Source organism: Callorhinus ursinus, unplaced genomic scaffold (assembly GCF_003265705.2).
Source record: "Callorhinus ursinus isolate GAN/ISIS: 27379988/994484 unplaced genomic scaffold, GSC_fseal_2.0 scaffold1, whole genome shotgun sequence".
Taxonomy (NCBI): Eukaryota; Metazoa; Chordata; class Mammalia; order Carnivora; family Otariidae; genus Callorhinus; species Callorhinus ursinus.
The window spans coordinates 36,971,740-36,993,675 of NW_027397063.1; the positions used below are offsets into that span (position 1 = coordinate 36,971,740).

The 21,936-nt window shown below is 35.2% G+C and overlaps 1 protein-coding gene across 2 annotated transcripts in view; it reads left to right on the top strand.

The window, feature by feature from the left end:
• Positions 1–847: 847 nt before the first annotated feature.
• ARL6 (ARF like GTPase 6) overlaps positions 848–21,936 on the top strand; it is a 44,523-nt gene continuing 23,434 nt past the window's right edge. Inside the window, exons 1-5 of one of the 2 annotated variants that reach the window (XM_025873187.2) lie at positions 848–1,284; positions 3,954–4,103; positions 11,228–11,289; positions 11,727–11,795; positions 15,758–15,852. In XM_025873187.2, the coding sequence (XP_025728972.1) occupies positions 3,981–4,103; positions 11,228–11,289; positions 11,727–11,795; positions 15,758–15,852 (349 nt within the window). In that variant the 5' untranslated portion in view covers positions 848–1,284; positions 3,954–3,980. The remainder of the gene's footprint in view (positions 1,285–3,953; positions 4,104–11,227; positions 11,290–11,726; positions 11,796–15,757; positions 15,853–21,936) is intronic. The other variant, XM_025873196.2, reaches the window with a different exon arrangement.

The window sequence follows — 21,936 nt, forward strand, 5'->3', positions numbered from 1 at the left end:
CCCTAGCTAATGTGGGGGTGGGGGGGCGGGGGGGGGTTGGGTGTTCCATACTCATGGCCAAAAAGTAAACTATAGACAAAAACTTAAGAGTAAGGGTTTCATCTGTGAAACCCCCCATGGTGTAGGGGGTGGGGTGGGAGGGGTGAGGCTAGGTAGGTTGAAACATCTGTAAAATTACTCCAACTGTAGCCTTGTCCTTTGGAAAGCGTGGTTATAAAAATGTGGAGAAATGAGTATATCTAAATGTTTTCAACTGGAGTTACCACTGTTGCTATAAAAACCCAGTGCAATTTTTTTTTAAAAAAGGTGGTTAACGTTAAGCATTCAGACTATTCCTTTCCTGACCACCTACCGATTTGATTCTGGGGACAATAATCTAATCACAGATTATGGCTAGCGGAAATCTCTTCAGGAGATCAGACAGCTAAGAAGCCAGAGTACAGGCATACTTCTTCTGCCGAGTCACGCTTCCGACTTTTCACACCAGTTTTATCTCCACTCCCTACCTACATTAACAGTTTTACTTCAGGACTCCAGGGTTTGAGGCCTATAAGAGCCCGGAAAGCCTCCGTGCCAGAGGCAGCGGAGGAACTCTGGCGCATGCCTTGCCAGAGAGAGCACAGCTGTGTTCTTCGGCCGTTGCCACCACGCTGCGCGCGTGCCCGGTAAAGACGCAGAGGTTCCACGTCCCTCTGGGATCCACACGGAGCGCCCGCCCCGGCGTGCTGGAATTGCTGATTCTCTCCTGAGAGGCTGGGAGAGACCCAGGCGAAAAGAAGCGCACGCGCAAACGCTACGCCAAGCATTTCCCACCAGGCTGTGCGCACGCCTACAACTCCCATCATGCTCCATCGGGGACAACACTGCTCCTCGCCCGAAGGAGGCCGTTCACCCCGCCAGCTGTCTTCACACCTTTAATACTCCTCGGTGTGCCTCTGGCATTCTCAGGAGCTCTTCAATCCCATAAACAAGAGCACCAAGGCTACTTCCTAAGACCTCCAAGGAGGCGTGGCTTCGGAACCGGAAGAACGTCCGGTTGCCAAGGGAACGCCACGCGCCTAGGCGCCTGCCCAGCCACTGATGCTCCGGCTGAGGCACAGGCAACCAGTTCACCCAACTTGTAGAAGCGGCTTTGCTCAGGAGCCGGGATTCCTACAATGGAGGCATAGAGACTAAGGCTGAGAGACGCCCGATATTTATTCCAGAGACGTATACGAGCGAGGGAGTGGTTCATTCCTGTTCCTCTTCAGCCCCTGGGCCCGCAGGACTAACTTCAAAGACCAGGTATCTCCGCCACCCCCCCAATGTTTGTAGCCAGCGCCGCCGCCACCAACACCACTCCCGTCGCGTTTTAGAATTGCTCTTTATTCTTTCTTATGGTTTTTACTCCGTACCGTTGTTTCTAAAGTGTAAGAGGTGGAAAAGGAGAGGATTTATGCGGTGAGTACTAGGGGTCCCAGAAGACTCATGGTTTGGGCGAGTTTGTTCGGTTGGTTTTATCATCGCCCAGTTTTGTGTTTTTATTTGGTGTGTGGGAAATGTAATTAAAATTTCATCCTCAGAAACTGAAAGCCGAATAAAAATGTTTGAAGTACTAAAAGTGGGCTATAATTCACTCTAGGAACTTTTTTTTTTTTTTACTTTTACAAAGTACCATTCATGGTGTTTTTCTCTGCCCCACCACTATCTGCGGCTTACTACCTTCCAAGCTGTTTGCTGTGTATAATATCCTAATTCCTCAAGACTTTTCTGGCAACAAGTAATCCTTTAGAAAGCAGTTTCTCAGATAACAATCAAGAGAGTTTGATTGGCTGATGCGCAGTAAAACAGTAAGATAAGAAACTGGAAATGTAGATCAGAGCCAGATTGGATCTTAAAATTAGTTACGCGTGAACGTTTGGACTTTATTCTGAAAGCCAGCAGTTCTCAATAGGAACTGTACATCAGAAACACTGAGTAGCTTTTTAAAATACTGATCCCCTAATCCCATCACCAGAAATACTAATTTAGTAGTTAATTCCAGTGTGCAGCCAAAGTTGAGCATCATGGCTTTAGGCATAGGGAGCTACAGAAAACTTTATCTCCCAGTGTGCTGTGCACATAGGGCATGGTAAATAAATGAGTGGCTTAAATTGTTATCTTTCCTTCTTTCATACATGGAAAAAGTAAACTTACAGAAATGTATGATTACTAAGAAATAGAAACATGCATGTATAAGACTATAATCACATCTTTTAGAACAACTGACTTCTACATTGTATGTCCCAAAATATTTCATTAACCAGCATTAGTTTTACTAATCCATGAAAAAGGGTTGGAAAATCACAATCCAGGGTTCTTTGGAAAATGAATATTCAAGTATCTAGTTTTTGGACAATCAATGCTTTATAGTGGATGCCCAGGGGATGATGAGGTGAGAAGTCGTCATATTTTTTTAAAATCTGTTCATTGTATGGAAAATGGAAAACAAGATATTGTCTTTTTTTAATTAACATATAATGTATTTTGCTTCAGGGGTAAGATACTGTCTTTTTATCAATATGTTTAGTACAATAAATAAGAAAGTGAGAATAGCTAATCTACTTTGAATTAAAATGGTCTGTGTGAATTGTTTCATGATATCAGAAGGCTAACTTAAAGTAGATTGTACAAATATTTCTTAAGCTGAGATTTAAAGGAATGGATTGAGTGAGATTTGAGTCTCCAACACAAGGAGAAGAGTGGCACAAATGGAGTACCAGAAATCAAACCCAATCCTTGGATAAGACAACTGTGGCTCTCTTATAGGCCCCATGCTCTGGTGGGGCACTGTGCTTGCTCCTTTCTGCACATCATTGAAATCTGGTTTTGAAATTTCTGTCAGTATGATCCCTCAAGGGGCCTAAGCAAAATCAATGATGCAGCCTCCTTTTGATGCAGTTGTCTTGGAAACCTCATCATTTAAGTTGCTGCATCTTCACATTCTTCAAGGTATGGCCTTGCCTAGGATAGTGTGGGATAAAAAATACTTGAGGAGTTGGGGGATGACAGGCTCCTGGAACTTTAGATGGAGATGAGAATAAATCAATTAAATGAGATGAGTATTTAGAGAACTTTGAAAAAGATGGTTAGGAGAGTAATAGGAAATATTTGGGACTTAGGCAGACTGTAGTTACTCCTATAGCAGTCCCTGCAGCAGTTGAGGGCTGGCAACAGGGATATCTCTCTTCTCCCATGATAACGTTTTAGGGAGTTGATGGACCCAAGGGGAGTACCTTTGGAAAGTTTCATTTGGAAAGTTCATAGCAGGTTATGTGCAAGCAATATGTGTAGCAATATATTATATATTAAAGTAAATATATCTGTTAGTATTCTTTGTTCCTCTTGATAGAAAATGCAACCTAAACTGGATATAATCAAGCAAACAGACAAAAACAGTGAATTTAATAGTTATTACTTCAGATTATTGGATAATACAACAATGGGGCTGGCTTCAGAAAAAGATTTAGCCAGTGGCTCAAATAGTGTAGCCAAAAATCTCAGTTTTTCTCATTTCTGACCTGCCTTCTACTTTCTGAGCTTCAGCATTAGACTACGTGAACTCCTTTGCCCATACATTGTTCCAGATTTCTAGAAAGGCTGCAGATATTTTCAAGATCACAAGTGGCAGACTCTACACAATACTGAGTTTAACCACATTTTCTTCTTAAATATTATAATTTACCAGAAGAAATATACAGCTATTTCAAGGGCATTGTTCTTTGTGTTGCCTAGGGTTATAAGCTGCCAATCTGCCTTTCAGATAAGGCTCCTCTGTGCTAATCAGCTTAAACTTTGTTTCTTAAATACAAAGCTACATTGACATGGTTTTTATGATTGTGTCTTTATTAATTTTTTTGATGCACATGCTTATATTTTCCATACCTAAGTTGCCTGTAATGAATGATATATCTTTTTTACTTTCTAACTTGCAGCTGGTTTGTAAATATTTGAATCACATTATGGGATTGCTAGACAGACTTTCAGGCTTGCTTGGCCTAAAGAAGAAGGAGGTTCATGTTTTGTGCCTTGGTCTGGATAATAGTGGCAAAACAACAATCATTAACAAACTTAAACCTTCAAATGTAAGTATCTTTGTTAGATGCTTTATGTATTTTCTACTAGAGGAAGTTAACATGCAAAATTATTTTGTTTGCCATCATTTCTTCATATAATCATGTTATGAAATCCTTTTAACTTTGTAGTATCTTAAAGTAATAAATGTCAGTCAGGCATAATTTGTAGTGTATTTTATGTAGATATATAGGTGAGTCTTGATTATTTAAGCAGGAATATTTTCCAACTGTCTTTTTTTCTTAAAAGATCCTCATAAATTTGCCAAGTTTACTTTTAGGTATCATTGCCTTCTTTTTGGCTCCCTCGTTACAAGAGAAACAAAGGGAATGGTGAATCATTTTTATGGGTTCAATGGATAATTAAGACAGTTTCCCAGGAGTGTGGTATGCATATCAGTAGTAGTAAGCAGAATGACTTTAAGTCGTTTAAGTAATAGTATATGAACATATAATTTTAATAACTGGAAAATATAAAGCTAGCACATTTAACACATGGTACATAAAAGTTAGGTTTTGCAACATATAAAGAAAATCCACATAACAGTGAACTAAATAAGATAGGAGCTTCTTTTTCTGTCATCTAAATAAGTCCAGAGGAGGTATTCCAGGGCTGGTGGTGCAGCTATGTGGTCACTCATGAGACATCCAGGCATCTTCCATCTTCCTGTTCTGCTATTCTGAGTGCCTGGTTTTCATCTTCAAGATCTCCACATGGTCACCTTGGTTAACTGTATTCTAAGTCACAGAGAGGAGAAAAGAACAAGGCAAAAGAATAGGCCCTCTTGCTAAATAAGCTCTCTTTAAAGAACTTACCCAGAAGCATCAAATAATGATTCCTTTCTTATATCTCATTGGCTACCCCTATCTGTAAATGAAGCTGGATTTTTTTTTTTTTTTTTTGGTAGGGCATACTGCTGCTACCAAAAATAATAGGAGTCCTGTAAGTATGGAAGAAGAGGAAAATGGATATTGGATAGACAACTAACGTTTGCACTTGTAAATACACTTATTTAGGTAAAAGCCATTAGTGAATTAATGAAAACTGTAGAGTGAAAGAATAATACAGATATATGCCCTGCATAAAGATAGGGCAAAAACTAAGAAGCTGTTACTCTTAATGACTAAATGGCTAGAGAATGGGAAATATTGCTCCTAAATATGGTAGTTGCCTCCAATGTTTCAGGTTGGGCTGAATAAGCAGACTTACTACTCTGTTTTCTTTTGTAGCAGCTTCAGTTTTACTTCTGTTTAGTTTGAGATTACTTTGGAATACAAAAAAAAAGAACAAAACACATTATTTCTTTTTTTCTGGTCATTATTCCGTTCTACACAGATGAGTTTACCACATAAGAACAACTAACTCCTGGTGTATTTTCAGGTGGGAGTTAGTGTGAGGTGGCCAGGATAAAAAACTGAAGATGGATTTGGAAGGCAGTTTAGGTGTTTTAAGGAGTTTCCGAGCTGAGGTATACATTCTGAAGTCAGGCAAAGATAAAAAATATCAGCTTTATTTAATTTTGGAGGGCAAGGTTAGGTCTGTTCAGAGGAGTTGCTAACATTCTATTGTATTGAGATTGGCCTCCCAAAATTTCGGGGTTTCCTCCTCCGGGAAAGTTCCTACTCTTCTAGGTTCATTGCATGGCTAAGATCAGATGAGAGTGCATTCTTGTGATAGGCATGTGGCACTCAAATGAGAGAGAGAGTAGAGAGAGGCAGAACCAAGAATGCTCAGTTCTGTTTCACAAACTGAGCAGTCAAAGGAGTAATTCTTTAGCCATAGAGAGGAATAAATTGGAGAAGGTGAGAGAGAGAAATATGGAGTATCATTTAATGAAGATTTCTCTATATGTGAAGATAGAGAAAAAAGGTTAAAAAAAGCCCACATACATTAGAATCTATCTCCTGACCTAGGTGATTACAAGAAGTTTCTTTATCAGTCCTTAAGAGGGAGATAAAGCATCCTACCCAGTTGGATGGGGTCCAGAATTGATCTTAGAGAATAGTGAGTATATGTTAAAAGTAGAACCATACCTAATTGTGCCTTGGCCCATAATGAGTACTGTGGATCAGCTATCAGCAGATAGGCTGGGCTAATGCTTAAGAAACTCAGTGACTGGTGACCTACACTTCTGTAGGTAAAGCTATCAGCAGTAAGGAAGATTATAAGGAAGTTTTTTTAGGTAAGGGCCTATTCTGTCAGAGGTGTTTACATTTTTCTCCACCTCAGGTAATTGCCTCAAATGTAAAAAATTTTCTTTTTTTGTAAAACTAGTCTTGGGACACCTAGGTGGCTGTGGGTTAAGTGTCTTGATGCTTGATTTCAGCTCAGATCATGATTTCAGGGTCATGGGATTGAGCCCAGTGTCAGGCTCTGAGCTCAGCATGGAGTCTGCTCCAGATTCTCTCCCTCTCCCTCTGCCCCTCCTCTCTCTCTCTTTTTCTCCCTCTCTCAAATAAGTAAATAAAATCTTAAAAAAAGCTAGTCTCAAATAAGTACAAAATAACTGAAACCAGAGCCACTATTAATAGCCACAAAATGGGGGCGCCTTGGTGGCTCAGTCAGTTAAGCATCCAACTCTTGATTTCAGCTCAGGTCATGATCTCAGGGTCCTGAAATTGAGCTCCAAGTCAGGCTCCGTGCTGAGTGTGGAGCCTGCTTGGGATTCCCTCTCTCCCTCTCCCTCTGCCCCTCCCTTACCTCTCCTTCTCTTAAAAAATATATATATAGCCACAAAATGGACCAGTCCACCAATGTCTGCTGTACTCAAATTGGCAGAAATAAGATTCAAAAAACAAAAAAGAATTTACAGTCTCCGTCCATCATTCCCAACAGTATAGTGATCTTCCAAGACATGGTTATTACCATAGGAATAATCTTTGATATGAATGGGAACAGTTTTCTTCCTTGAACAAGGATGTATTTTTATTTTTTAACCTACTTAGGGATTTTTTTTTTTCATAATTTGTTCTGTCAGTTCTAGGAATTTGGGGCAGAAAGAGGAGACATCATGTGCTCCATCTGTGATCTTAAAATACCCTATAACCCCCATTTCAGACTGGTCTTGTGACATATTAACCCTGTTTAATACCACATTAGTCAGGGAAAGCCCCCAGGAAAACCTGGGTACACAGCCAATAACTAAGGTTTTTTAATTAACCTTCCAGTGCTTTCCAACATCTCTGTCTCTGTTATCTCTGGTGAATTATGGAACTAGCCTAGACTTGCTATAGGGCTATTTTAAGGGGATCACCTACCTCCTGACACCACTTCCTGAGATTTAATCTTTAGGCAACTATCCTGTCTCCACAGAACAATTGATCTCTAGATCCTGAGAACACAGTAAGTTGCTCTGCTTTTTTTTTTTTTTTTTTTAATTTGGTGCTTATAGCCAAAAGACCACTTGAAATAGAATTTCTTAAAGACCTCAAAACCTCTGTCACACAGATATAGATAAAACACTTGTTTCCTACATGTATCTGAACCAAAGAAATCTTTTGTGAGTTTACATCCACTATTAGAAACATTATTTTTAATGAATTAAGTGAATTATGGAAATCTACAATGCAAAAAATTTGCAAATCTCATTTTATAGTTATGTCTCTTATTTTTTGTGGATAAAATCAGTTTCTAGATAACTAGATACTTCTGGACACAAACTGGCTTTAAGCTATCCTAATGCTTATGTATTGTCAATGTATTGAGGATGCTGGTGTTTTTTTAAACTGATGCATAATGGTGGGGAGGCATTTTAACCTGATCACTCAAGAATCTGGTCTTAAGTGTATTTTCTTAGAGATGCACCCTATAAGTACCTTTTTTTCCCCAATTTCCATTACCCCCCCTTTGCCAACGGAAATCCTATCATACTACCACATCATCCAGATTATGTTATTTAAAACAATCTGAAATTATCTTGGCATATTTAATTGGTAGCTTATTTATTAAATTTTTCCTCATTATAAATTTAAATTCCTTAAGAGCATAGATCTGATATTGTTCAACCCTAAATCCTAAATACTTATAATATTGCCTGGTGTATAAGTGTATTTTGGGATGGACTGATGGGGACTTTTTTAATTTTCATTTTTGGGCAGGGAATGATGATTGATGGCACCAAAGATTTAATTTTTAGCAGACTTAATGAAACTAACCAAATAGGATCTTCTCGTAGAAATCCTGTTCTATTCTTGTTGATGTTAGTCTATCCTTGGGCTATCTCAGATAGGCTATTCCATTTAGGTAATAATTCCTACACTCTTTGCTTGATTTGTACCATTCCCTGACCAATTCAGAGAATGACCAAATGTATTTGTTCCTAGATAGAGCAGAGAAGATTAATGTTGGAGATAATCTTTGGAATTCTTTAGAGGAAAATGAATCCCACTTGAAGTGGAAGCACGAGCTCACATATCTTGTTTTATCCTGATTAATTTGTGGAGTTTCTTCTTTCTAATTAGGTTCCATTAGAACTTTAGAAGTAACAGGAAGAGGGGTGCCTGGGTGGCTCAGTCGGTTAAGTGTCTGCCTCTTAATTTCGGCTCAGTCATGATCTTGGGGTTGTGAGATCAAGCCCAGTGCTTGCACTGGGCTTGGAGTTTGAGATTCTCTCTCCCTCTCCCTCTGCCCCTCCTCCCACTCCTATGTACTCTCTCTCTCTCCCTCCTTAAAAAAAAAAGAAGTGATGGGAAGAAAAGAAAGTTGATTAATTTTATCCTTAAGTAAAACAGCAAGATATAAAAGAGAAGCTTCGGAAACAAAAAGAGTTTGTGAAGAAGCTGGGTGATTGCAGAGAGGCTAGGCAAATGTTCTAATTACAGTTCAGTGAAGACAGGCCTACTATTTTGAGGTATATTTTCTGAGATTTCTTTAAACATTTAATTTCCTCACTTTTTTATTACTGGTATTTTTTCCTAATAGTAATAGCTGATGATTTTATCATGATTGTGATCAAAATAAGAAATCAAAACCGTGGAATATTTTGGGACAACAAAAGTTAGGAAACTCTTTATTCCAGTAGTTTTCACTACTACATTACTACTATGGTGACTAAGCTCCAGTGACTTTTCAGCTTCTGTCTTTTCATTTGAATTTTAAATTTCCAGAAGTGGACTACCAAATTGAACATAATGGTATGGGGCAACAATTTACCTTATACCCCGGTTTTCACACAAAAGCAACATGATGAACTAAAGGTTTTTTGTTTTTGTTTTTGTTTTTTTAAGTTACACTGCGGCTGTATGGAGATAATTGGAAAGAGACTGAAATCAACGAAAGTATAGTACCTCTGAAACAAATAATACATTATATGTCAAAAAAAAAAAAGAAGATAGCAGAAAGGGAAAAATGAAGGAGGGGAAATCGGAGGGGGAGGCGAACCATGAGAGACTGGACTCTGAGAAACAAACTGAGGGTTCTAGAGGGGAGGGGGGTGGGGGGATGGGTTAGCTTGGTGATGGGTATTGAAGAGGGTGCTATGGAGCACTGGGTGTTATATGCAGTGACTCATGGAACGCTACATCAAAAACTAACGATGTAATGTATGGTGATTAACATAACATAATAAAATTAAAAAAAAAAAAAAGAAAAAGATAAGAGAGACCGGAATCGTGGTCAGTTAAGTGGCTGTTATAAGAGAAGAATGGAAATCAATAAAAAATTTATTACAAAGAGATCAAATCACATTCTCAATACTAATAGGTGCAAAACCAAAGCAAATGACAGCACTGAGATATTTCTTCTGTATATTGATGCTAAAACAGAAATGCCAGAGTGAATACTTGAATTTTATATAAGTGTTTAAAATTCATAAAATTTAAAACATTTAACACTAAAAAAAAAGGAGTATACTTATGATATTTGTTGAGTAGTTGCTGAGTATTTCCTATGGACCAGGCACTGTGTTGAGTATTTTGCATTCATTAACTCATTTAATTCTCATGATAACTTTACAAGTTAAAGATAATAATAGATTTCACATTTGAGAAAACTAAGGTTTGGAGAAGTTGAGTAACTAGTCTAAGATAGCACATTAACAGTTAGGAGTAATTAGAAGGCTTTTGCACTACATCAAAGCAAGAAATGATAAGGGCCTGAACTAAGTTAGTGAGATAGGACCAGTTTGAGAATGGTTATATAAAAAATGTAAGAAAACGAGGAGTCAGGAATAACTTGGGTTATCAGAAAGTAGATGGTGTTTTTTATTCAAACGGAAGAATGGTTTTGATGGTGAAAGTGTTAGGAGGCATTTGATGACTTGTCAGCTTAGGGCATTTTAATTGTCTGTGGGACTTGCTAACAGGTCTCCTGCTGTACTCTTGCCCCCTTGTAATCTATTCACACAGAATTCCCTACCATGGCCTTCAAGGCTCTACAGCTCTTTGTTACATATAGCCCTCTGCCTTACTCAGTACATTTTAGACATATAGGCCTTATACTTTTCCTGAGTAGCAAGGCCCTGCTTGCACTGGGGTCATTGCACTGGCTAATTCTTTTGACTGGAATGTTTTTGCCAAGATCTAGTCATAGCTTTTCTCCTTTTTGATATTCACTCTTGGGTCCGATGTTACCTCCTCAGAGAGGCTTTTTCTCAGCATCCTTTTTCCATGCCCCATACCAACCCTCTCCCCCGTTGCCTCCCACCTTCAAATCACCTTTCACTGCACTTATCACTGCCTGAAATTGTGTTCACTTGTAGTTTACTTGGTATTGCTGTTTACTTTCTCTAGGTAGTAAGCTCCATGAAAGCAGCGACCATATATATTCACCATCTAGACATGAGAACAGTCCCCAGTAGCATATATAAACTCAGTAAGTATGTGGTGAAAGATTATAAAGTCCTGTATGTGAACTCAGAATAACTCATCAAACCACTTTACAGCTATGGTAACTTGCAGCAAGCCACAAAATGTGAATTAAGGTATACACATTATACAGATTCATAATTAGTAAACCTTAAACTTCTGTAAAGAATTCACACACAGTGATTCCACTGCAAAAATTATAATTTTGTTTAATTCTGTCATCTCCTTAGTGACAAATTTTAGAATTGGAAATGTGGATGCTTTTTTTTTAACCTAAGGAAAAATTCATCTTTGGTAATTGCAGATTTCTCAATTTGTCTTTTCTCTTGAAGGCTCAATCACAAGATATAGTTCCAACCATAGGATTCAGCATAGAGAAATTCAAATCATCCAGGTAATTCATTTTATTATACTTGTGACTAAGAAGTTGTGGGTGAAAAGTGTTAATATCAGATCTACCTAGTCATTCCTTCTACTCTTAGAAAAATAAATTTGTTGTTTCAGAAGTCCATAGATGGTAAACTATTTGTACCACTACCTCTGGATTGTTTTTCAGAATTTAGACTTTAGACAAATTCTGATAATCTTACTGGAAGGAAAACATCTTTTTTTATGTTATTCATTACAAAATCATATTTATATTAAAAAATTTATTTTATGGGACTTGTACTTGAAAATTGGCTCAAGTTGAACATTGTATATTCAAGGGTGGTTTCTTTGAAAACAATTTAAATTTTTAAGTAAAAGTGACACCTTAAGTTAGTATCTTATAATGTAGTCATGGTTTGTTTTGTTTTGGTGTTTGGTTTTGTTTTGCTTTGTTTTCTGTAGTTTGTCTTTTACAGTGTTTGACATGTCAGGTCAAGGAAGATACAGAAATCTCTGGGAACACTATTATAAGTAAGTATGTTTATAAATGTTGGTTAACTATTATTTTATTTATAATTATATTTTAATATATTATATTTTAATAATAATGATTAACAAATAAATCCAAAGGATTATGTGGGCTAGGTTGCAGTATTTATTTTTCATATAATTTAAGCACATTTTCTAATGAAAAAATGAAAATGTTTTCTGATGAAAAAGTATAATCATACTTCATATTATTTCTCAAATGCTTCAGGTCCTCCATGACCTTGGATCTTTGCATATGCTTTTCTCTCTGTTTTTAATGCCCTGTTCTATTTAGTTGCAGTTTAAAGTTAATATAGTCGTGCTCTAAGGTTAACTCAAAAGTCACCTCCTCTGCCAGATTTCACCATTCTTGCCCAGTTATTCTGCCCCCAGTGTTCACACAGTACTTTACCATACTTGTTATGTCTTAAAGTCATGCACCATAGCTGCCTCTCTAATGAGGGTATGAACTGCTCAAGAGCGAGGATTATTTCTTATTTAGGTTATTTCTTCAAGGCCAAGTATGATGCTAGAGATACAGATCAGTAAGTATTATTGAATAAATTTAGTTAAAATAATAGTACTAATTTAAACAGTTGATCCATTTGTTTTACAAGCAATTCTAAACAAGATATTTTTCAGCATATGCAAATAAAGTGCTCACTAATTACTTCAGATTAAGAACTGTCAAGTTACTAGAACCCAAATTATTATGCCATCTCAGGACTTGCATGTGGTAGTAAAATGAATTCATTAACTGTTCATATTGCTAGGACTCCTTCCTGTAAAAGCAATGTAACTTACTTTTGGAGTCTGAAACTTATAACCAGTATCCCTTGACTAAATGCCCTTTTGTCATTATGAACTCTTGCCTTGGAATGATTATGAGATGGCTGCCCAGATCAGATTTTAATTTTTATTCTTTCCTGCTAATGTGGGAACAAACATTGTGTTCCTCAGATATGAGCCAAAGGAGATTTTTTTCAGATACTCTTTTCAATGAGTGCTTTAATAGATTGAAGTCATACTTAAATCTTACAGATCCAGAGAACTGCTGAGGTACAGAGAAAAGATTTTGTTCTTTAGATTTCAGAGTCAGTTTGGTAAAGGAAAAGTGGCATGTTTGTGGTAGCTTGCATTAAATTCTCTGGGGAAATGTGAGTTTTTTTTGGTGGGTTTTTTTTTTTAGGAAACCTGAGTTTTCAGTATAGGATTTTTTCTTCCTCCAAAAAAAGAATTTTTAAAATGTATTTATTTTAGCTACTATTTTAAAAATAACATTTATTTTAATTACAGATAACAAAAATACATAGAAAATAGTTTCTATGTATTCTGTGTTCTGATTTTAATTCCTTTTTCTTCAAAATCTTTTTGGAAGAAGTTAATTAGGAACACTATAACTAAATTGTAGGTTGAATAGTGAATATGGTTACTATGAAGAAGTCTACAATAATAGTAAATTTATATCCTGCATCTATATTTTTCTAATTATGAAAGAACAAGTACATTTTAATCTATTAGACTGAAAGAGGTTAAAAAGATTAAGTCTACTATGGCAAAATAAGTCACTCTTATGTTGGGAATGTAACATCTTTTTCAGGGAAATTTATCAATATCTTTTAAAATGAAAAGTGTTCATGCTCTCTAGCCATCATTTTTTTTCTTGAAAAGTATTCTATGACTAACACTAGTGGACAAAGTTATACATAAAAGAATATGTGTTGAACACTGTTTATAATGACATCTCAATTATAAAAAGAAAAATATTACTCTTAACAAAAATATGTGCTTAGTATATATAGAGAAGGAAAAAAATTTAGTGGCATGTGCACCAAACCATTAATAGCATTTGTTTTTGGAACAATAAGATTATAAGAGAAGTTTGCTTTGTCATTTGATTCTGTAACATTGATTATTGTATAATTATTGCATATTATCTTTATAATACAAAAGTAATAAAGTATAAAATATAAGGAGTACACACTTTTTAATATTTGGAAAATATAGAAAAGAATATAAAAATTTTTTTCTTCAAATCTCACTATTAATAAATTTACCATTGTTAATCTTTTTTGTTTTTCTTCTTTCTTGAAATATAAAATATATACTTTACATAGTTGAGAAAGGAGTCTTCTAAATTATGTACCATATATAGTTTTTTATCCTGCTTTTTCAGTTAATATTCAGTGATAAGAATAAATCAGGAAAAACATCCAAAGAATATAACTAATGACTGGCTGTTTATTTTTTTTCACATGCCTATGCCTATTTTGTAATCATTCTATTTTTGGGCATAAAAGCTATTCTCAGTTTTTGAAGATTATAAACAATCCTTCAGTTAGCACATCTTGCTGCATAAGTCTTTGTCATAAATCATGTTTCCTTAGAATAAATTCCAGAAATAAAATTACTGGCTCAAAGAGATTTAACATTTTTAAAACTGTTGGTAGATATTTCCAATCTTACCAGTTTCCATGGCTACTACTAATGTATGACTAGTGATAACCTATGTTCATTTTTTTTAAATGATAGGAGAAAATGGTACTCAAAAGTTTTATTTTTATGTTCATGTGATTGCTAATGATAATGAACTTTTTTTTAATGATATTGAACTTTTAAAATCTTAATTTATGACTGGAATAAGTGATTCACAAAAAAAGGTAAAATGTCCAATAAATATATGCGAACATATTGAACTTTACTAGCAATTAATGAAATACAGTGTAAGATACTATGCTGTTAGAATGGCAAAAATGGACAAGAATGTTAAGAGCCATGCTGGAAAGGTGGGAAAAATACTGGTAGTAGTATAAATTGATAAAGTATTTCTGGAATACAGTTTGTCAATGTTTATCTAAAACTTTAAAATTTGTATGTATTTCTAGAAATTTTATTCCTAATTACAAGTCTTAAGATATCAAGAAATTTAAAAAATGTACTCAGGAGGATGTTTATTCCAAAGTTTTTCACAATAATAAAAATTAAAAATAATCTCGGGGCGCCTGGGTGGCTCAGTTGGTTAAGCGACTGCCTTCGGCTCAGGTCATGATCCTGGAGTCCCAGGATCGAGTCCCGCATCGGGCTTCCTGCTCGGCAGGGAGTCTGCTTCTCCCTCTGACCCTATCCCCTCTGATGTGCTCTCTCTCTCTCATTCTCTCTCTCTCAAATAAATAAATAAAATCTTAAAAAAAAAATTAAAAATAATCTCTAAGTCCACAGTATTACCGATGACATATCTGTGCAACGGAATACTTTATAATCATTAAAAGAAAGGTGCAGAGGGAATCAGTGATTTTTTTTTTTTTTAAGTGCCACTGTGGTCTGTAAGTGAATCCTTAAGCCAGGTTAGTGGCCGGTTATCAGCTTAAAAAAATCAAATAGAATAAAATAAAAGCTATTTGTAAGTGTTATTTCTGGAAACTTATTTCAAATATAGTTACATATACTTAAGGGTCTACTATATCTTAATGTAAAATGTATTTCTCACTATGGTTATGGTAAGAAATATTTGAGAAACACTGGTGTAGAGCTTAATGTTTCATATAAAAGTAGTTCAACCTATACTGCAAAAAAGATCAAGGAAATATATATATATCAGAAAGGCAGGGTATAAAACAGAAAGATTCCTTTTAAATACAAATGTAGGTAGTCGTATGTGAATATACACAAAGAAAATGTCAAAATTGATTTACCCCAAAATATTAATAATGATTGCATCTGTGTAATAAGATTATGGTTTTACTTGTAATTTTTAAAAATTATGAAATAAGTCATTAAATTTACCATGTTATCAACCAACTGAGAAGAAATTATTTTACATGAAATAGGACTAATGGTAATATAGTAGTCACTCATATAAACTAATATGTAATGAAAAGATAATACACAGGTTAGGAAATGCAAATGAATGCTAAACATGGGAAAATGTATAATTTTATCTTTAATTTTTCTCATTCCTTATACAGAGAAGGACAAGCCATTATTTTTGTCATTGATAGTAGTGATAGATTGAGAATGGTTGTGGCCAAAGAAGAACTTGATACTCTGCTGAACCATCCAGGTATATGTGTGTGTCTGTGATATCTGTACTTTAGGGTCTGTTTACATAAGATTTTTTTTGTTCTTTGGTCTTGGCAGAAGATGTTGCTTATTCTATGTAATTATCTCTTATTTAAAATTTTTAATTTTTTTAATTGAAACAACATACAGTGTCATATTAGTTTCAGGTGTACAATATAATGATTCAATAGCTCTCTACATTAATGAATATATTACTCTCCTTTGTTTTTGAATTTTAAAATATAGTAATTATTCAGAATTCATATCTACCTATAGCACCATGTATTTTTTAAATTTCAAAGCTTTTTGCAGTGTTTTCCAGGTCTCTGACCTTTATTTCCCCCAAAATAAAAATGTTCTTCTGATTGCACAAGTAATGTGTGTCAATGGCAAAAAATGAAGACAGGAAAAGAAGAAAAAAGGAAGTAAAAATCCATGTATTTCAACAGTCATTAGAATTATTTTGGTTACCATCTTTTCATACATGTATATATATGATTACACAGCATTTCTTACATATTTATTCTGAGAATTCTTCTAAAACAGATCTTTTCTGTTTTTAAACTCTTAACTGCCAGCCCTACCCTCTTTTCAAGATACCAGTATTAACAATTTGGTATTTTTTTCTCACTGTTATTTACTAAAATGAGATCATATTCTCTACACTCTTCTGCATTTACCTATCCTCAGAGAACATTAAATTATGGAAATCCTTTCAAGTCAAAATGAATATATGTAGTTATTCTTTCTAATATTTTTAATATGGCCTAATGGCCTAATATACTCATATGAGTATATAATATATACCTAATATACTCTATGAGTATACCACCATTTATTCTATTTTACCCTATTATTAGATATTCTTTTTTTTCTCCACAATACAATTCTCCAGTAAGTATTGTGAAACTGCATTTTTAGCTTTACTCATGCGAAGAGATTTAAGTAAGTGGTCTTTGTGCTATGACTTTTAGGAAGAGGTGATGGCTTAAAAGAAGTGTGGATTTGTTAGAAACAGAATGGGAAATAGTGTGGGGCTTTCTAACAGTTCTTCCTGTTTAACCACACTAACTGGTATTTTTATTGAACAACCTTAAGCTTATTCAGATATTTGGGGTAATAATTATCTAGCCTGTACATTTTATGTGACTCTTTCACTTTTAAAAACTTAACAGGCTTTTATCTGGGTTAAGAATGCATTTTTGATTATGCATTCCCTTTGTGTTAATCTTTCCATTTTCTCCTCAAAAACTGTTTTAACGTTGACCAATAAGATGAAATGATTTCTACAAAAATCAGTTTCAAATACAGTGGAAACCTTGGTTTCCTCAACTGAAGCATTGTCCAAGTAAGTTATCTTTATGTACTGATGCATTTATTTTTTGGGATAGATTCCCAAAGGATTTCTCAGCTGAGGTAAACATGAACTTTAAAAATTTTTTAATTTAATTTTACTTTTTTACTGAAGTATAGTTGACATACAATGTTACATTGTTTTCAGGTGTGTAATATAGTGATTTCACAGTTCTGTACATCATGCAGTGCTCACCAGGATTGGTGTAATTACCATCTGTCACCATACAAAGTTAATACAATATTACTGACTATATTCCCTATGCTGTACTTTTTATTTTAGTGACTTATTCATTCTGTAATTGGAAGTTTATACCTCTTAATCCCCTTCACCTATTTCATCCATCCCTCTCACTCCATCCCCTCTGGCAACCACCAATTTATTCTCTGTATTTATGAGTTTTTGTTTTGTTGTGTTTTGTTCATCTGTTTTGGTTTTTAGATTCTGCATATAAGTGAATCATGCTATTTGTCTTTTTCTGTCTGACTTATTTCACTTAGCATAATACTCTCTAGATTTATCTACATTGTCACAAATGGCAAGATCTCATCCCTTATGTCTGAGTAATATTCACTTCAACACCTTCTTGTCTATTGTTCATCTAATGATGGACACTTAGATTGCTTCCATATCTTCCTATAAATAATGCTGCAATACACATAGGGGTGCCTATATCTTTTCAAAATAGTGTTTTTGTTTTCTTGGAATAAATTCCTAGTACTAGAATTATTGGCTTATACAGTACTTCTAAGAATTTTGATTTTTTGAGGAATTTCCATACTGTTTTCCATAGTGGCTGCACCAATTTACATTCCCTTTTCTTTACATTCTCACCAACACTTGATAATTCTTGTTTTTTTTTGATACTAGCCATTCTGGCAGGTATGAGGTGATATCTCACTGTTGTTTTGGTTTGCATGTTCCTGATGATTAGTGCTATGGAACATCTTTTCTGTTTGCCATCTATATGTCTTCTTCAGAGAAATATCTATTCAGGTCCTCTGCCCATTTTTAAATTGGATTATTAGTGTATTTTGGTGTTGAGTTGTATGAAATCTTTATATATTTTGGATATTAATCTCCTATCAGATATATGATCTGGAAATATCTCCTCCCATTCAGTAGGTTGCCTTTTCATTTTGTTGATGGTTTCTTTCACTGTGTAAAAGCTTTTTAGGTTAATGTAGTACCAGTAGTTTATTTTTCTCTTGTTTCCCTTGCCCGAGGAGGCATATCCAGAAAAATGTTGCTACAGCCGATGTCCAAAAGATTACTAAGTCTTCTTATTGGAGTTTTATGGATTTGGGTCTTACACTTAGGTCTTTAATCCATTTTGAGTTTATTTTTGTATATGGTGTAAGAAAGTGGTTCAGTTTAATTCTTTTGCATGTAGCTGTCCAGTTTTCCCAGCAGCATTTATTGAAGAGACTCTTTTCCCATTGTATTTTCTTGCCTCCTTTGTCGTAGATGAATGAGCATATAAGCATGGATTTATTTCTGGGCTCTATTCTGTTTGATTGATCTATGTGTCTATTTTTGTACCAGTACAATACTATTTTGATTACTATAGCTTTGTACTATATTTTCAGATCTGGAATTGTGATACCTTCAGCTTTGTTTTTCTCAAGATTACTTTGGCTATTTGGAGTCTCTTGTGGTTCCATACAAATTTTAGGATTATTTGTTCTATTTCAGTGGAAAATATTGGTATTTTCATGGGAATTGCATTAAATCTGTAGGTTGCTTTGGGTAATGTAGACATTTTAACAATATTCTCCTAATCCGTGAGCATAGTATATCTTTCCATTTGTTTGTGTTGTCTTCACTTTCTTTCATCAGTGCCTTACAATTTTCAGAGTACAGGTCTTTCACCTCCTTGGTTAAGGTTATTCCTAGGCATTTTTTCTTTTTGATGCAGTTGTAAATGGGATTATTTTTTCTTTTTTTTTTTTAAGATTTTATTTATTTGACAGAGACACAGCAAGAGAGGGAATACAAGCAGGGGGAGTGGGCGAGGGAGAAGCAGGCTTCCCACTGAGCAGGGAGCCCGATGCGAGGCTCGATTCCAGGACCCTGGGATCATGACCTGAGCCAAAGACAAATGCTTAACAACTGAGCCACCCAGGTGCCCCTATGGGATTGTTTTCTTAATTTCTCTTTCTGCTGCTTCCTTATTGGTGTATAGAAATACAACAGATTTCTGTATATTAATTTTGTATCCTGCAACTTTACCAAATTCATTTATTAGTTCCAGTAGTTTTTGGTGGAACTTTTGGGTTTTTTGTGTATACTATATCATTTGCAAACAGTGAGTGACAGTTTTACCTTTCCCTGCCAGTTTGTATGCCTTTTATTTCTTTTTCTTGTCTAATTACCGTGGCTACAACTTACAATACTGTGCTGAATAAAAGTGGCAAGAGTAGACATCCTTGTCTTAATTTTAGAGGAAAAACATTGTTTTCCACCATTCAGTATTATATTAGCTGTGGGTTTTTCATATGTGGCCTTTTTATGTTGATGTATATTCTCTCTAACCCCACTTTGTTGAGAGTTTTTTATCATAAACTGGTATTGTATTTTGTCAAATGCTTTTTTTCTGCATCTATCAAATGGTTTTTATCCTTCATTTTGTTAATAGGGTGTATCATGTTGATTGATTTGGTATTATTGAACCATCCTTGCATCCCTGGAATAAATCTAACTTGACCATGATGTGTGATCCTTTTAATGTATTGTTGAGTTCAGTTGGTGATTGTTGAGGATTTTTGCATTTATGTTCATCCAGAAATTTGACCTGTAATATTTTTTTAGAATGTTTTGTCTGGCTTTGGTATCAGAGTAATGCTGGCCTCTTAAAATGAATTTGGAAGGTTTTTTTCCTCTTCTATTTTTTGGAATAGTTTGAGAAGGATAGGTATTAAGTCTTCTTTAAATGTTTGGTAGAATTCATTGGTGAAGCCCACTGGTCCTGGACTTCTGTTTATTGGGAGTCTTTTGATTTTTGATTCAGTTTTGTTGCTAGCAATCAGTCTGTTCAGATTATCTGTTTCTTCCTGATTCAGTCTTGGAAGATTGTATGTTTCTGGGAATTTATCCATTTATTCTAGGTTGTCCAATTTGTTGGCATATAATTTTTCGTAGCAGTCTATTATAATCCTTGGTATTTCTGTGGTTCTTCTTCAGTTCTTCTCCTCTTTCATTTCTGATTGTATTCATTTGGGTCCTTTCTGTCTTTTTTTCTTGATGAGGTTGGCTAAAGGTATATCAGATTTGTTTATGTTGGTTTCATTGATCTTTTCTGTTGTTTAGTCTCTATTTCATTTATTTCCACCTGGAACTTTATTTCCTCCTCCTAGTAACTGTGGGCTTTGCTTGTTGTTCTTTTTCTATTTCTTTTAGGTAAAGGATCATAATGTTTATTTGAGATTCTTTTGTTGTTTCTTGATGTAGGCCTGTATTACTATAAACTCCCTCTTAGAACTGCTTTTGTGAGGGGTGCCTGGGTGGCTCAGTTGGTTAAGTGATGGACTCTTGATTTCAGCTCAGGTCATGATCTCATGGGTCATGGGAAGTGAGCCCTGCATCTGCTTCTCTCCTTCTTCCTCTCCCTCTGCCCCTCTGCCCCTCTGCCCCTTTGCACACACACTCTCTCAAAGAAATCTTAAAAAAAACAAACAGACCTGCTTTTGCAGGGTGCCTGGGTGGCTTAGTTGGTAAAGTGTCCAACTTGATTTCGGCTCAGGTCATGATCGCAGGGTCCTGAAGTCAAGTCCTGCTTTGGGCTCTGCGCTCAGTGCAGAGTCTGCTTGAGAGTCTCTTTCTCTCCCTTTGCCTTCCCGCCCCCCTGTTCAGGTTCTCTCTCTCTCTCTCTCAAATAAAAATAAATAAATAAAATCTTTATAAAAAAAGAACTGCTTTTTGCTGTTTCCCTACAATTTTGAAGAATTGTATTTTCATTTTTATTTGTCTCTAAGTATTTTTTTATTTCCTTTTTGATTTATTCATTGACCCATTGGTTGTTTAGTCTCCATGTGTTTGTGTTTTTTCTGTTCATTTTCTTGTAATTGATTTCTCATTTCATACTGTTATGGTCAGAAAAGATACTTGATATGATTTGAGTCTCCTTAAATTTATTGAGACTTGTTTTCTGTCTCATCATCTGTCTTGGAGAATATTCCATGTGTACTTGAAAAGAATGTATTCTGCTGTTTGGGGATGGAATATTCTGCATATATCTGTTCAGTCCACCTGGTTTAATATGTTCATTCAAAGCCACTGAACAAAGTTCCTCACTGATTTTCTGTCTAAATGATGTATCCACTGATGTAAATGGGGTCTTAAAGCCCCCTACTATTCTTGTATTACTGTCAATTTCTCCCTTTATGTCCATTAATACACATTTTATTATCCACACCAATGCACTTTATATATTTAGATGTTTCTGTGTTGGATGCATTGGTATTTACAATTGTTATATCCTCTTGTTGGATTGATTTATCATTACGCAATGCTTTTCTTTGTCTGTTACAATCTTTGTTTTAAAATATATTTTATCTGACATGAGTACTGCTACCCCAGCTTTCTTTTGCTTCTATTTCCATGGAATATCTTTTTCCATGCTTTAATTTTCAGTTTGTCTGTGTCTTTAGGTTCTGAAGTAGTCTCTTGTAGGCAATATGTAGATGAGTCTTGTTTTTTCAATCCATTCGGTCACCCTGTATATTAACTCTT